At 33.4% G+C, this 14,312-nt stretch overlaps 1 protein-coding gene across 3 annotated transcripts; it reads right to left on the bottom strand.

Moving 5' to 3' along the window:
- Positions 1–874: 874 nt before the first annotated feature.
- Positions 875–14,106, bottom strand: LOC130892086 (uncharacterized). Of its 3 annotated transcripts, XM_057797319.1 has the most exons (5): positions 13,993–14,106; positions 4,136–4,308; positions 3,759–4,074; positions 2,787–3,179; positions 875–1,087 (listed from the first exon to the last, which is right to left on the bottom strand). In XM_057797319.1, the coding sequence occupies exons 2-5, from the start codon at positions 4,290–4,292 to the stop codon at positions 961–963; spliced, it is 993 nt and encodes a 330-aa protein (XP_057653302.1). In that variant the 5' UTR covers positions 4,293–4,308; positions 13,993–14,106; the 3' UTR covers positions 875–960. The 3 variants fall into 3 exon arrangements, 1 of the variants encoding a protein (XP_057653302.1); XR_009058985.1 differs by lacking the exons at positions 2,787–3,179; positions 3,759–4,074; positions 4,136–4,308; positions 13,993–14,106 and adding an exon at positions 1,934–2,389 and having other exon boundaries at positions 939–1,087; XR_009058984.1 differs by lacking the exons at positions 2,787–3,179; positions 3,759–4,074; positions 4,136–4,308; positions 13,993–14,106 and adding an exon at positions 1,924–2,389 and having other exon boundaries at positions 986–1,087.
- Between the last annotated feature and the right edge of the window lie 206 nt (positions 14,107–14,312).

Below are 14,312 nucleotides of genomic sequence, written 5' to 3'. Positions count from 1 at the left end.
ATTGACGAGACTCGAGACGATACTTTTCCTTACGAAACGAGACGAGACTGTCCAAGTCTTATCTCAAATCTCGTTCTACAGTCTCGCAAAAATCTGAAAGTTTATCTAATTATCAGAAATTATTGCCTTTGATACACGAAAGGCATTTTGATAAGAGTATTTTTATTTGTTGTTCATTTTTGTTCATACACATTTCTTAAACATACCAAATTTTAAACCAACCAAACGAATTTATTTTCTTTCGAAAAAGTTGGGTTATATTTCCGCGAGGATTGACAAAATATGTTGTTTCAAACGTGACCCGAAAAATAAAGCACATTTGCTTATTCTTGGCTTAAACTAGAGTTTCATCTTGAGTTCAAGCTTCAATTCAATCTCCAGTTTTACCTTAAGTTATAGAAATGCTATAGGCAATACGATGAAGCATCAAAGCCACATCTGTACCGACAGAAAGACTGTTTTCCCGGGTTTCGTTAACCATAAGGAAACTGGTTTGATACTACATCATATAGATGTCTTTTGTTAATATTTGATTATTCGTTAAAATAAAAAATTATTTAATTCGTTGATTTCATTTTTCAGGAAACATAAAAAATTGCGAGACTTTTGCAGGATCTCTGCGAGACTCTCGCGCGAGACATGAGAGGTAACGAGACATTTTAAAGGAAAATCTCTACTTTTTGCTTACCCTCAGTCCATTTTCTAGTGCCATTTATTGTCATATATTGTTTATTATTCTCCCCCCATTCTTGTAATATTATTTCTGTCCGTAAATCTATTTTGAACCATTCCAATCCCAGATTTTAAAATAAACGTCAACAACAAAATAAATATTTTACTTTACAAAATTTCGTACAAATTTTAAAAAACGGTATTTCCAAATAATAGTCACAAAATTCTATGGGTTGAATAAAATGTTTCTAAATCAGTTTTTTCTCTTTTTTTTCGGCGTGTTCTATTTCATTCTTCATAACAAGAACAGTCTGTTAAAGGGCAGTTTTCATTTGGATAAACTATGCACTTGTCCATACAAAAAACGTCTGCAGCTAAATTTCCTTTATAAGCACCGACAGCTTCACAAGTATTCCTAAAATTAATCATAACATTTCAATCATGTTTTTATATATATTGAAATGATCAGAAATCTAAAAACAGGTGGGTACATAATGAAAATTTATAATTTATTGAGATTAGTTTTACTAAAGATAATAATTAAACTAAAGGCAGAAAATCGATAAAAAAAATAAAAGAAATTGAATTGATATTTGCAAGTTAATTAATTATAGTTATTTTATATATAAGGAATTAATTATTAAAAATGATATATTCTAAAAGGATTGCATATGTACAAATCATAATTTGTATCATAGAATAATGTTATTAATTATAAATTAATATAAAACTTAGTGGAAGATTGACTTTTTTTTAAAATATATGAAACTGTTGCCAAAATGACCCATAATAGTGAAAATTCATAAACTATTAATGAAATAAAAAGTTTATTTAAAAACATAAATATAAGAACTGACAAGTGTTTGAAAAGTGAAGGACATTGTGAGGAGACAAGAGCAAAAGTCTAGTCAGTCATATTATTTGGAAAAAGCGTATCAGCAAAAAAGAGAATGGGGAGTGCAAAGTTATAAGAAATAGAAGTTAAATTTGAATCAAAATACAAAATAATTGCGAATTATTAAAGATGAATGGAAGATAAATATCTGGACTGAAGAAAATCCAATGAGTTGAAGATTTGTTACTAATCCAATGAGTTGAAGATTTGTTACTGTCAATTCACAGAAGTAAATGCAAGTTTTAGATCTGATATTGCAAGATATTATCATCTCAGGTCAGTTCCTTCACGTATTATTGGCCAATAATAATAATAGTAACAATATAAAATAATTTATAAAAAAAAAGGAATATTACCTATACTTACGTTGACAATGGATAAAATTCCTTATTTGTGAGGTTAAGATTCCTTTTCCGTAGAAATAATATGAATTGTGTAGTATAATTAAATTTTGTTCAATGTATCATATGTAATCCTTCTACAGAAATAGAACTTCTTGATTATATCATATAAAATTGACATAATTTTTTAGTATTTTCCTTATATTGTACATCTAAATAATAGAATATTCATCTGAGTCGATATATAACAGAGAACTGTGTAGAATTATCAAATTAGAGGAACGGCTAACTTCAGGTTAGACTCATAGGCGTACTCAACTACATTTTATTAAACTTTATTTGAATTAAAAATAATACAATTAACTTTTAACATAAAACTTTTATTGATTTGTTAAAAGGAAAAACATCCATAAGTTATTTATTTATGCCAGAACTCAAAGAGAGAATGAGTTTCATGCCCGGCAAATAACGTGCTAGCGACAACAATAGAAAAATAAAAACAATAATAAAAACAATAATAGAGGTAGAAATAAATAATTACAATATATTTGTATATTAATTGTGAAGAATTCTTTGCCAGCTATATTATTAGCGGCTTCTTATTGAGATCGTGGCAGTGAAACACCAAAGTGGACTAACTTTAATATATTTTCTGAGCTTTCGAATACTTCCGTATTCATCGTCTGGGAAATAATTAATTAAGATTGACGGTGATTTTGAATTGTATCAATTCTTGTAAAATATATATACAATAATTTATACAGGGTGTCCCACGACTAGTTAAAACTATCTGTATATGGCAAAATACTTCAAAATTACGAAATTTTCTTCAAATGTAGAATTAAAAAAAATAAAATGAAAGAAGCTATCATACTTACGGGCAAGTACAAATGTTCAATGGGCAATTTGGTGGATACTTCAAGCAATTTTTCTGACACCAATCCGCCATACCGGGAATCATTCTGTATAAGCCATGAGGAAGACAAACTTGATCTCGAACTACCAGTGGTACTACATTGTAAGGTGCTGGTCGTCTATGATCTTTATAAAATAACTGATACGGATTCAAAGATTCCACAAATATTGGGGGTACAGCACCCCCACTACTAGAATGTATCGCCACGTCGGCGCAATTTCTGAACGTTTCCGATTTTCCACAACCCTGAGCTTGTGTACCATTTGGGCACATCCCCCACTGATTACCAGTGTAGTAAGTCCATTGTAGAACGCATTGTGTACAAGTTATGTACGGGGGTAATCGAACTTGATACCTACAATTGAAACACGGTGAGCTACTCCCAAATCTACTCCCACAACTTCTCACTGACACTTGCATATTGAAAATGGTTGTTATTATAGTTAAGAATGTCTGAGATCTACAGAAAATTCGAGAGAGAAGCAAAAAGACTCAACATTAATAAGTTTGCAGACAGAAGACTGAATCCCTTACAACGAAATTGGTTATGAATTAGATTATGCAAATATCACAGCGTCAACATCGCCATTAGCAGATATCTAACAGTAGAAACAATGCGAGAATGTGTGAATTAATGGAAAAGATCTACAAAATATGTGTAAAATATATGCTGGAAAAACAAGAGCCGAAAGGAAATTCAGGACAGCTGGAAACTGGAAAATGTCCAATGGATTAGGTATATAAGAAGAAACTTAAACATACGAGATAGTCTGGTATCTAAAATTGTCAATCTAAGGAAGACTTCTGTAAGGCAGATTACAAGAGATGATAAGAGAGCTAGACCTCACCATACCAGAACCACGTCCTGACAATCAGGCAATCATTTCATTAGCCCCTTGATAATTTATTTAATTGTGCGGTTTCAAAGACTTACCTAAAAACTGCTTTCTTCTTCCCATTTTCCGGGATTATATAGCTTGTTTCTCTATTATTCAAATACAAAGGGAACCTATCAAAACAACTTTGTGTAGCTTCTTGCTTGGGATTATTATTAGGACACAGCAGAATCTCGAATCTTCCGTAGTGATTAGCTGTTAATTCGATTTCGATATCAATATTTTGGCCAACACTAAAATGTCTGCTGATAATTCCTTTAGCGTAAATACCCCCAGCTTCGTGCGGTCTCGGTTGTTCGATGTGGTAAGCGTCTCCGCAGATTCCACATTTACCTTCATTTTGTTCCCACTGCACTGAAAATAAAACAGTTTACACAGTCACCTCATATTTAACATTTGATAAAACTCAACGTACCTGCGTACCCCCCACAAAACAATTCATTGTCATTGTAATTAACAGGATTAGGAAATCCAAACCGCCACATGGAATTTCTTGCGGGAGGTTCCATCATTCTACCATGACCAGCTACCATCTTAACCAAATATAGACTTAGTACTAATAAGTTTGACATTTCAACTATTTATGTCCTAAAAAATAATCATTAGATGATGTATAGACTAGGTAAAGTTGAATTTAGTTTTACCGTACGTAAATAAATTCTATATAGACTTAAATAAGATACGAGGTCTTCAAAATTATACCATACAAGCTCAGGCAAATATTGGCGAGTCATCAAACGTGTGTGTGGTGAAACACAACGTTCATTCTATTGGCCAACTACGATTCTTTTGAATTTTCTCCTAGTATCTAGTCAATTGGTGATAATGTAGTGGTAGTTTGATCAGGTCTCAAAAGTTTATGGTAACACATCATTCAATAAGTCGAGTAATTAACTAAGAAAAACACATTTTTTTAGCAAAAATCTCCTTCAATCCTTCCAACCCTTCTCCAACTTCAAGATGCCGTGCTTTTAGAGGTATTTGTCTTTATATCTCAAAATAGGTTTCACTTCCAGCAAATTGCTTCTTCATTTGAGCTGAATTTATCACCAACGAGCTTTTTTTTTGAGATCAGCGAATAGCAAGTAGTCATTTAAGGACCAGATCTGGAATATACGGTGGATGATGAAGCAATTCGAAGTGTAATTCGTTCAATTCAATCGGTGCGTCGTATTGAAACATATTACCTTGATTTTTGTATTCAAACGATCCAACAACTCCATGTAGTAGTCGCTATTGATTATCTCCCCCTTTAGGTGATATTAAATGAACAATATTTCATGTGCATCCCAACATACTGAGCCCATAACCTTTCCAGCTAACTATTGTGCCTTTGGACGCTTCGGACGTGGTTCACCGGCTGTAATCCACTCAGATAATGATCGTTTTGATTCCAAAGTGAAGTGATGGCTCCATGTTTCCTCCATTGTCATATATCTGACTCATTACGTGTAAACATAGCCAATCACTCTTCTGAATCATCAACACGTTGTTGTTTTCGATCGGCTGTGAGTAAACTAAGCATCCACTTTGAAAAAACCTTTCTCATGGTCCATTGTTCATGCAGGCCTCAGTTAATCCAATTTACGATTAGCTATAAGGAATTTGTGGACTTTTTTGGAACAATTGGACGACTAGAAGGTTCACCGTTATCGAAATGTCATGAAACTTTACACATAATCTTTTGAAAGTTGGTCATAAACGTCATATGTTATTGGGTGATGGTATATTTAAAATATGAAATATGAAAACCTTGCAAATATATTATAAAACTTATAATTAATCAGATTTTTGTGTCGTAGATAGACGGCATCAAAATTAAGGCTGCAGAAAGAGTTGCTCGGGCTTCAGTAGCCTTGGAAAACGAAGCATTGTGGACTGGAACATTATAATAAGAAGCAAGCGTACACCCAATTAAGGATTCCAATAAAAATTCAATAACTTACAACCTCTTAAAGCTTTCTCTTTATTTTTTCTGTTTTGCCACTCACTAATATTTATCTCAACAATCAAAAAGCGCCTTGTAAGCCATTTCACTTGGGTTTAAGATAATAACGCTCTGGACTAAGTGGAATGGGAAAGATAGTGCTGGTAAACGTGATTATCCTGTGGAAAGTCCCTATATGAGGCCAAGAACTCATGGACCGCACTACCTAACCAAAAATCTGGTTACGTATCTCGGGTGCTCGAGCAGTGGAGTGCGCTTACTGACCCAAGTTGTGGTGTACAGTGTTGCCAAAACTGACAAATAGTAAGTCTGGTTGACAATCTGATCCTTCGGGCGATTCAGGCGTCTTCCAATGCATCGATTATCGCTTTGTTTCAACATGGTATTAAAAAATCCACGTTTCGTCGCAAGTAATAACGTTTTTCATCAATCCGGGATCTTTTTCTAACTTTTCAAGGGAAATCTGAGCAGACCCGTTGACGCAAGAGCTTCTGGTCAGAAGTCAGATTTTTTGGCACCAACTTCGCACGGAATTTTTCTAAACGTTACTTTATCGGCGTTTACAGCCTCGGCAATCATCCGGAGGATCATTCGACGCTATTTGGTTGATTTTGGTCACTGTTTCCGGAGTTGAAACGGTGAAAGAGCGACCTGGGCGCTGGTCATCTTCAGAGCTCTCTAAAAAGTAGTTACACCACTCAAAAACACGTGCACCAGATAGAGAATTATCCCCAAAGGCCGCTTGCAACAGTTTATAGCACTCAGCCGGAGTTTTTTACCAATTTAACGAGAAATTTGAGATTGATACGTTGCTCCACAAGAAAAAAACACGTTCGTTTCAAACAGCTACTACACAAATACTATAATAGTGAAGGAATCGAGTTTTGGGGCGTATATAGACAAAATATCTAGATACCCAATGCACTACCTGTCTAGGGCGCCCTCTAGGCGCGCAGTCTCGTTATTTAATAGCCAGACCTCGTATCATTCAAATTTATGTGGAAGAAATATTTTAAAAAATTCATCAATTTGATTGATTATTATTATAAATCACATATCGGATCTAATAAAAGTTATTTCTGAAAAATATATAGATATTAGATTCCTTTTTTTTTTAGAAAATAAACCAGATTAATAGCAAACAAAAAGACAGCACATAAAGAATTTTAGCAGGAAATGTTAAATTAAAAAATGTTGAAATACCCTTTAGATAATCTAGCACAAAATAGGAATTTAAAAGAAGTTTTATTTAAACTCAGGACAAAGCAAAATTTAATTATAATGAGTTCAGAATTTTATTACAAAAAGTCTGTCAATCAAATTCCCTTAATTCTCTCGATAAGGTAATTTAAAAAATATGTTTTGTAATTTGATATGATATGTAACGAACCAAAAATGATAGTCAAGTTCAAATTCTAATTCTATTAGTCAGATACCTGCATTTTGATTTCCAGCAGGTACAGTATGGGTTGTCATTTATATGATAAAATATCCTACGTGCTTTTGTTTCTATTAGTCACACCTCACAAAATCTCGTCTTGTCAATTAGATCAATACAAAATGTCAAGGCTGTAGCAATTCGAAAATCTTGTTTAAATTGTAGTTCCTGTTACCATCAAAATTAATTATTAAACAAAAAGTTTATGTTTATCCATTTCACAAATGAATTTGAATAAAATGTATACATGGAAATTATAAGAAATTATAAAATTATTCCGAAGCGGATACTCCAATTGTTCGAATCAATCAGAATCGATGAACAAATCCTAGGTTAAAAACAAAAACAAAAAAGTAAACAAATCTAATGAAATAACGCAATAGATTTACCAAGAATAGGTAATAGGACGAAATAATTTTTTAATTTGCAAGCAGAATGCATCTTCCAATGGGATAACTAGCGACAAGATGGACAATGTATTAAGCCGCGCTACCACTGCGTCGTCACGGCCATCAACGGCGTTCCGCACCTTCGGCATGTCCGATAGAAACCCCGGAGCTACGGAGGACGTTTCCAAGACAGCGCATCCACCAGACCGATCCAGTGGTCGCACACTCGGGTTCTACGTAGTCTGCCCTCTGTAGTGCTCGTTGTTCAAATCCTAAAATGGATGTTAGACTGGAACAGCTAAGAACGGTGCATCCCTACAATCGGGTCAGAAGGACGCAGCTCCAGACCTATTTCACTTGAGGTTAAAAGTACTAAAAATAATACTTCTTAAGGACTGATAGAATTCTTGTTAGATTAAATCATAACTGATTTTTTTCAATATATTATTTTTACATTAAATATTTCAATTTACTTTCTTCTTTCTTTTGGTTGAAATCGATGACGAAAATTAGTTTCTTCTCTATATAATTCTATCGCTATCAATTTTATCGTGAGTCATCCTGAAGTACTCAAAAAACTCAAGGTCATCTTCGACAAGCTCCAAATTAACCTTTTTCTGTTAGTGTTATGAATCCAAAACCTCCTTTTTCTTTTCTTTCTCCTTCTCCTCTTCTTCTATCAGTAACGCACTCACTACCGCGAGTGTTTGTTCTAAACTGTTGCCTTCATTGTTAAATTTTTGAGCAGTCGATTTTACAATGAGTTGTGCCTTGCTTGTTCTAACATCTTTCATATTTTTTAATACACAATATCAAAGTTTTACCCAGCAAGTATACTTAGAATAAAAACTGGTTAAGGGAGAAGACCCACGTCTCGAAAGAAATCAGTGTCTACAAATTGAAGTTATGGGTGAACTCGGTGTTCCTTAGCCATGAGTTGTGGGATTGTGAAAACCAAACGCCAAAGTGTAATATTCTTAATATATATTCCGATCTTGAGAATACAATGACGGCTCAAAATGGAAATAAATCTGCTGCCAGTACAAAGTAAACAAACAATCCAAACAAGACCATTGGGTAAGAAGTAACTGACACTTGAAAGACAAAATGGAAGCCGTAAAGAAAAATATAGTCCTGAATTCATTCTTAGCTCGTGATACATTACATGGAAATATTGGGCATCATGAATCGCTAGATAAAAACGAAAATTGCTTTTCTCACATTTGCCAAAAATTTCCTCGGCTATGGAAAATATTAAATCCGGTATTTTTGATGAAGGCCTGGATAGCTTTCGTCTTTGAATTCCACTCGCTTCTTAGTCACCTGGACAGTTTTTCAGAAAATTTAGGAGATATGAACGAAGAAAAAGGTATGTATCAGGACTTACGCGTCATGGGAAAAAGCTACCAGGATTCCAAGGATACGAATATGAAGTCTGTCCATTGTAGGTCATCTATACATCAGAAAAAAGCATTGGGACGAAGTTTTTTGGAAATCAACTTAGTAACGTTTTGATTAGTATATGTTTTTGTTTCATTCAGAAATTTAATTCACACAAACAATCAATTAATTAATGATTCAGTTGCAACTGTATTCAAAAACTTGTGATCGATGTTCAGGTACTATTTCAATCCGTCTAATAAAAAATTCTTGTCACTTTCATTAAAAAAAATTGGTCAAGGTGTTTTGGAGTCCGCTTCTCCATTAAAATAAAATCTAAGTAAAAATTTGCGTTCGTGCATTGTATTAAAAATCATACTTTGAAAACTTTCGGCGCCACTGTGAGTTCATTGTGATTTTATGTCACTACTTCGTTTATTACTTCGTATAAAGTGGCAAAAGTTATTATTTGAGTATTGATCTAACAGTACAACATCCTCCTTCAACTAAATCAACAATGAAGAAAAGGATAATTAATTATTCGAGTTGCACTAAAGACTTGACGAGAGAGAAACGAAAAAAATATTAACATTATTCATTAACGTCGAAAGTCAATAAACCGTAAAACCATGCGACTGCCGGTTACACACTCGAATCGACGAAATGTTTTGGTAGTTGTTTCATTGGTACATTTTTCGACCTTTTTTACGAGGGCAACTTCATTTAAAATTCCACTTGTGCACTTATACTTATGTAAAATGGCCTAGTAGGAATTTCAATCAATAACATCGAATCGATCAGAGAAAAAATTGATATTAATATTTATTTTTGATAAAATAGTTTGATTTTTATGTTTTTGTTAATATGTCAAATTTGACGCTTTCGCTGAGGACGATATCGTGTCTAATAACCCAATAATCAACCCTCATAACTACCGCCACTATAAAAAACAAAATTTCAGGTTAAAAAACCATTTATTTGCACACACTATTCGTTTAATTTTCATGTGAACATTATTTGAAAATTCCTGTAGATTCAACAATCGCACTGTCGCATCGAAAAAAGATCACCCACTCTTTCGATATCATCAACAACACGTGGACGCTACAAACATTCATTGCCATACACTTGTTTCAGTTGTAGTTTTTTCAAATTTCTTGTGAAATTTCACAACAATCTTTTGCTCAACAAACCCTATACAAACAAAGGCAACAGCTACACTGATTTGTCTACAAACACGGTATACATCCCATTCGAAAGAGTAGGCTTAAGAATAAACAACTGACAGTCGTTAACCTTGGACGCATGCGTACTTTATTGTAGCGGCGTTAGTTACATAATAACTGTACCTCGTAGATTAATTTTTAATAAAAAAAACCCAAAAGAAACGCTGATTTTGAAGTTCAGTGGTAACTTTATTATATTTTAGGAAAGTAATTAAAAAGTGTGGTTTTACTTCTTCTAATTGCTAGCAATATCTTTAAGAACCTCAAAAAAAATTCTTGCCCCTCCATCACGAATGATGAATCATTTTTATTAATAAAATGACGCGAAAACATTTTGGACAATGATCCTGAATTATTAAACATTAAAAACATTCATCCCATAATTTCTTAATTTTAATCATTGTTTACAAGTATCCAAAATAATAAACTACCTATTTAATTATCATTTTTAATGCAACTGATATATGTAAACAACAATAACCAACGATTATATAAATTAACCCAAAGAAGATCGCTGAAACTAGCTACAAAAGTAACATTTCAATACCTAACAGTAAAATCCAAAAGGAAATGCATCGACAATTAAACAATTTTTTTTTTAACTCTAGAACTTTCTCCGTTTTTCATGTCACACATATTCGATGTTATTTAAATCTGGTAAACGAGGAGGCCACGGCGAATCAACAGCTGTCTCGTTGCTTGTTGTTGTCTTGATGAAAAAGAATTCATATACGACGACAATTGAGGCAAAAGAGTAGTATTGTGATATATCTTCAAAATAACGCCCAGCAAAAGCTTCCAAAACCAATAATCTGTGAACAAGCATTTCCAATCCAATTACGTAGCTCTTCACATTGAAGTATCTTCCTGAACACTCACCTGGATACGTTGGGTGTTTAGTCTGCCTCCAAATGCGACCGCTATCTGCACAAGCTTAGAAGTTGATGACCAAGAGGAAAAAGGCCGTAGCCAGAACGAAATTTCGAGACGGTTGGGAGGGAACTGGAGGAAACCAAATTCTTCAAATTTTGGCTTGGGAGGATTGGGAGGGAAGTGGAGGAAACCAAATTCTTCTAATGAAATGTTGGCTTGGGAGAGTTGGAAGGCAAATTCTTCTAATGGAATGTTGGCTTGGAAGAGTTGGGAGGAAACTGTAGGAAACCAAATTCTTCTAATGAAATGTTGGCTTTGAAGGATTGGGAGGAAACTGGAGGAAACCAAATTCTAATGGAATGTTGGCTTGGAAGAGTTGGGAGGAAACTGTAGGAAACCAAATTCTTCTAATGAAATGTTGGCTTTTGAGGATTGGGAGGGAACTGGAGGAAACCAAATTTTTCTAATGAAATGTTGGCTTTTGAGGATTAGGAGGGAACTGGAGGAAACCAAATTCTTCTAATGAAATGTTGGCTTGGAAGAGTTGGGAGGAAACTGGAGGAAACCAAATTCTTCTAATGAAATGTTGGCTTGGGAGAGTTGGAAGGCAAATTCTTCTAATGGAATGTTGGCTTGGAAGAGTTGGGAGGAAACTGTAGGAAACCAAATTCTTCTAATGAAATTTTGGTTTGGAAGAGTTGGGAGGAAACTGGAGGAAACCAAATTCTTCGAATGAAATGTTGGCTTTGGAGGATTGGGAGGGAACTGGAGGAAACCAAATTCTTCTAATGGAATGTTGGCTTTGAAGGATTGGGAGGAAACTGGAGGAAACCAAATTCTAATGGAATGTTGGCTTGGAAGAGTTGGGAGGAAACTGTAGGAAACCAAATTCTTCTAATGAAATGTTGGCTTTTGAGGATTGGGAGGGAACTGGAGGAAACCAAATTTTTCTAATGAAATGTTGGCTTTTGAGGATTGGGAGGGAACTGGAGGAAACCAAATTCTTCGAATGAAATGTTGGCTTTGGAGGATTGGGAGGGAACTGGAGGAAACCAAATTCTTCTAATGAAATGTTGGCTTTGGAGGATTGGGAGGAAACTGGAGGAAACCAAATTCTAATGGAATGTTGGCTTGGAAGAGTTGGGAGGAAACTGGAGGAAACCAAATTCTTCTAATGAAATGTTGGCTTTGGAGGATTGGGAGGGAGCTGGAGAAAACCAAATTCTTTTAATGAAGTGTTACTTATTACATATATGTATAATAGAAGCAAATTCCCTTATTATAAAATTAAATTTAGTTTACAAGCTTTCTTTTTAACGAATTAATCAATTATCTTTCGTGTTGGATTGATTACTTTGTCTTTTTTGGTTTGTGGAGTTTTAAGAAGAAAAAGTCTTCTCGGGATTATATGTGGAAACAGATAGTATCGCTAAGATCTTTGAAAGTTCGGAAATAAGACCTGATTGCATTCTCTAGCAGCTGGCTGTGTTGGTTCCAACCATTTGAGTCACCACAAAAATTTCATCTTTTACAAAGTTTTATTTCAATTACGCTTTTTATATCTCAAAGTAGTTTTCTATTTTGTTTTTTGCCACAAACAGGAATTAAAAGTTTCGCTTTTCGAGGTTATGTTTTTGACATCCCATTGTTTACATCAGTTTCTTCTTTTTTATTTTTGGTAATTTTTCCGGTGCAGTTGGCTGCTTTTTATGTCTTCAGAGATTGTAGCTTGATTATTTTATATAAACTTTTCGAGTTTTTGAATAATTGCTTCAGAATAATTATTTCAGAAACTATCAAATAGAATTTATTAAAAAAATATCAGACCAATCATTCCAAATCAAAAAGGAAACTGTCAATAATGGATAGAGAAGAATTTTCAAAAAACTGTCAACTGATATTTCTTATTTATACTATTTTATACATTCAGAAAAAAACTATTTCATATTTTTCTATCGATAACCATCATTAATGTCAAATTTTTACGAGATTTCGTAAAGCATTTGCCGACAGTTTTGAAAACAAAAGTGAAAGAATAAATAGTAGCTGCTTGAATTTATCGAAATAAAATTTGAGACAAAAACTCAAAGAAAAACTTATACGTTCAACAACCTTTAAGAAAGTTGAAGAATCATCTTATGACTTGTCAAAAATCGTATTGTAGTATAATGAGTTTGTTGGATTGCAGATTAATAAGAATAAAAATACTTGTTTTATAAAAAGGTGTGTCGTGTGTGGATCTTTGAAAAGATTAAATTTGTAATTGAAGTTATTCTAGATCAATCTTTAAACAAGATTAAATTTTCATTCGTGATTTGGGATTATTAATTTTCAAGGTCCTAACGACAAACATTTTACTTAAATCACACCCACGAAAAATATTTACTAATAATTTTGGGTTACAATAATTATATTAATTATAACCAACGCTTTCTAGTATACAACGACAAAATATTTTAAATAAACTAATGGACGACATCTCACAAAAAAGAAGCTACGAGGGGATGTACTGATTTTAAACCCCATAAATATGTTTTTAGGTTTAGAAAGTTGATCCAATCAAAACCTAATAAGTTTACTAAGAATTCTAGAATTGTAGCCCTAAAAAGATATTCGGATATTTCGACAAAACTTATTAGATATTACATGAAATAATCGAAATGCATCATTTTATGGGGGATGAGAACTTAACGTCGAAAGAGGCTACATAAACAGGTAAAAACATTTTAAACACCGACAGGAATTATTTAAAATATAAATTTATCAACAAATATCCATATTTCCATCAAGTTCCAAAGAAATTAATATTTTAGCATCCTTCTATGTGCAGAAAAACGATATATGTCATAAATATTCTTATAAATTAAAAATATATTTTAAAATATTTGAATTAAAACAAAATTTCTAATTTCTATTGTACGCAGATTTTTAAAATTTAAATAAAACTGAATAAACCGAATCCATTTCCTATTGTCGAAAACGTAAACGTTAAATTGCTTTCCCAAAAAGGGCACTTACCTTAACGTGCTAGAATGTTACTCGATCAAATATTCAAAATTTGAGTTCACCGCTGAACCGCGCACTTTTCAGGACTGAAGAATATCAACAGATACATACATGATGGTCTTCGGTGGTGTCTAGGTCGACGTCAAGAAGGTCGACCAAAAAAGACTTTATAATTCGACTACGGGAAATAACAAGGATGTCTAGTTGAACAAGAAAATTTTTGTGAAACTCAACTTTATAGTAGGCAACACAATTAACGTGTGTACGTACGTTTGGTTGTCTACCTTAGATTAAACTCGATTCAATTTGCGAATCGATAACAGACAATTTAT

This window comes from Diorhabda carinulata, chromosome 3, assembly GCF_026250575.1.
Source record: "Diorhabda carinulata isolate Delta chromosome 3, icDioCari1.1, whole genome shotgun sequence".
NCBI classification, from domain to species: Eukaryota; Metazoa; Arthropoda; class Insecta; order Coleoptera; family Chrysomelidae; genus Diorhabda; species Diorhabda carinulata.
The sequence above is the reverse complement of the archived record's forward strand: the minus strand, read 5'-3'. Positions and strand labels throughout refer to the sequence as shown.